The sequence below is a fragment of the Sipha flava genome, unplaced genomic scaffold (assembly GCF_003268045.1).
Source record: "Sipha flava isolate LNK unplaced genomic scaffold, YSA_version1 505_pilon_pilon, whole genome shotgun sequence".
NCBI classification, from domain to species: Eukaryota; Metazoa; Arthropoda; class Insecta; order Hemiptera; family Aphididae; genus Sipha; species Sipha flava.
Window position 1 is genome coordinate 18075 of NW_020273405.1, and position 2978 is coordinate 21052.

Genomic DNA, 2978 nt, shown 5'->3' on the forward strand with positions numbered 1-2978 from the left:
GGAAACGTACAATCGCTTCTCTCAGCATCACAACAATGCGTTCAACGCGTACGTTGCTTCCGCTTCAACTGGCATGGCTGCATCCGCGATCAATGGAACTACCGTGCACGCCGTCTGGCATAGGTAATTCTCAAAAAACGACCAGCCTTACCATTGAAGCGTTGAACTCTTTTCGTGCGGCATTCGATAACGTTCGCATCGTTTTCGTGGACGAACGCAGTATGATCGGTGCCGCTCTTCTCGGCCAAATGAACTCACGTTTGCAGCATACACTACAAGATTACGAGCGCCCGTTTGCGGGTATGGATATGGTATTTACCGGTGACCTACGTTAACTCTCGCCCATTTGCCAGACGCCCATTTATAAACGCCCAAAACAGAATTTCTGTTGCGAAATCGTCTGGCAATCGCTCGATTACTATCCACTCATGCAAGTTATGCGGCAAGCCAACGTTGCCTTCTCATCCGTGCTCACCAAGATTGGCGACGGTGAACCCTTACTTCCTGAAGAGAAAACGATGATCGAATCCCGCTTCGTGGAACGCGAATTCGTCGATCGTGAGTACCTTCAATCAGTTCGTCTTTTCTTCCGCACGCATGACGTACACCAGTTCAACTCCGAATCTATTTGTGGAGCGGAAATGATTGAATACGTAGCCGCAGACCACTATACTGGCCATCATACAACGGAACAGCTCGCAAGCGTCCGTGCAAAAGTCCACAAACTTAAGCCCGACGAGATTGGTGGTTTACCATACATCCTTCGCCTCCACATCGGTAAACCGTACATGGTTACCACGAATGTAGACGTACTCGATGGTCTCGTCAATGGAGCTATCGGCACTTTACGCTACATCGACCGCAATGCTGAAACGAGTGCGATCAAACGACTATGGCTCTGTTTCGATGATTCGAAGATAAGTTGTTTACTACGTGTAAAAGCCCAGGCGCATTTACTCGCCAATCCGGACTTCGATCATTCGTGGACACCAATATCGCAGCGTACTTGCAATGTGCATACAACGAGTAAAATCGTTACTTGCAAACGCACACAGTTTCCACTCGTTGAAGCCTGTGCAATTACGATCCACAAATCGCAGGGAGGTACGTATGATACTATCGTTTACGAGTACAGTAAAAGTCACGAACAACAGCTTGTTTACGTCGCCCTCTCTCGCGCTACCTCACTAAACGGGTTGTACCTAACGAATCGCGATGGTGACCACGTGTTTTACCACCATCGTGGAAAAGTGAATCGAGAATTAAGGAATGAGTTTGCTCGTCTCGAATGCCTTCGTTTAAAAACAATAGGAAACACATGCCGCGATTTTCTCGATCGTTCTTTGCAGTCAGATTTTACCTCGCTTTCGCTTTGCACGCAATCTTAAACGCTCACTCGCTTGAAATAACTACAGATTTTGTACTTCCACGCTGTAAATTACTTTCCATTTCCGAAACATGGATCAAAAATGATGAATCTGTCGATATACCGGGTTTTCGCACGCTTTCGCGTTTCAAACGAAATACGATTCGTTCGGGCGGTGTTGCTATATGCGAAAGTAAGAATATGAGTTCTTCCGATGGAGTACAATTTGTTCAAATTTAATCGAGAAAATAAGAACGTGAAGCGAATTGCGACATCTCATGACGATATCGGTGACATTTGTTCGATCGAGACGACAATCAATTGTAAACGAACTGTACTTGTGTCAGTTTACATTTCTCTGAATACACCATTTGAAAGAATTAAAGAATTTTTGTTCTTAAATCTAATGACAAACAGCCCTAAATTAAAAGGAATGTTCAAGGTGCTCAAAAAGTATAACAATCACGATTTACCCATGATCGTTGGCGGAGACTTAAATTTGGATTTACGAGGATCACACGAAACTGAATTCATCGAATTTATGCGCACCGAACTTGGATTAGAATTAAGTAACGATCTCGCATCATCTACTTCGCGCAATTCAACTTGTATCGACGCCGTATTTTATCGACACATCGAGAAGCTTGAAACTCGTGAGTACTTTTCATATTTTAGTACACACCGTCTTTTATTATCCATCACTAAAAGTATTGTAAATTACGATTCTGTAGTTTAAATTAAAAATTTAAATAAAAATTTAGAAAAATGTATACTCAATAAATAATTGCTGTCTTTGAAAAATAAATAAAAAATTCCTGTCTTTGAAACTTGTTTATATTTTACACGTGTTAAAAAAGTTACCTACAGTTTAATCCTCGTCTCCTCGTATCTAACTATATTCAGTAGAAACAAGACATATACATGTACCGATGTATCTGTATGTAGTGTAAATACTCTTAGTTTTTTTTTTTTTTACAAGGTATTAATTTCTAATTCAGTTTCATCCCTAATAAATGACCTCTTGAAATAGCTTGACCCACAGTTCCCCGACTCTGGATCCGTCCCTGTCTGACCCCCCCCCCCCTAGTGTGTGTTGCTCACGAAAAGGAGGAAGAATACCCTAATAAAATTATTTTTAAATAATTTTAATGCTTTTTACAGTATATGCTTCTTCAAAGATAAATGACCAATGATGACGTTAATAGCTTTCTTTATAAATATTTAATTGGTGTACGGTGTCCTTTGCGGTATTGTTCGTTTGATGTACAAAGATAAAGCGGTTCCATATGGCAACCATTAGAAATATTTAATTAGGGTATGGCACCCATTCCGGTACAATTTGTTTGATGTACAAACATAAAGCGGATGTATATTGTTTCTATAGAAATATTTAAAAGGTTTTTAATGTCATGCCAGTTGAGACATGTTAAGATTTGGTCAAAACCTGTGCGACAACCCCCACTATACAATAAGAAAATCTACTGCGTTATACATTCATAACCATGAGATTGAAATTAGTCGCTCTCCGTTCGTTGCAAGCTATACTCGTTTATAATTTTTTTTTTGTACAAGTGTTTTTAAATATTTTAATATGGCCGGTTCACAACGCTGC

At 40.5% G+C, this 2978-nt stretch overlaps 1 protein-coding gene across 1 annotated transcript; it reads left to right on the forward strand.

The window, feature by feature from the left end:
- Nucleotides 1–437: 437 nt before the first annotated feature.
- Nucleotides 438–1388, forward strand: LOC112690465 (ATP-dependent DNA helicase PIF1-like). Its single transcript, XM_025564481.1, has one exon. The coding sequence runs from the start codon at nucleotides 438–440 to the stop codon at nucleotides 1386–1388; it is 951 nt and encodes a 316-aa protein (XP_025420266.1).
- Nucleotides 1389–2978: the final 1590 nt, after the last annotated feature.

Coding starts and splice junctions, on each gene's coding strand:
- LOC112690465 (XM_025564481.1), top strand. CDS start 438: ATGCGGCAAGCCAACGTTGCCTTCTCATCCGTGCTCACCAAGATTGGC.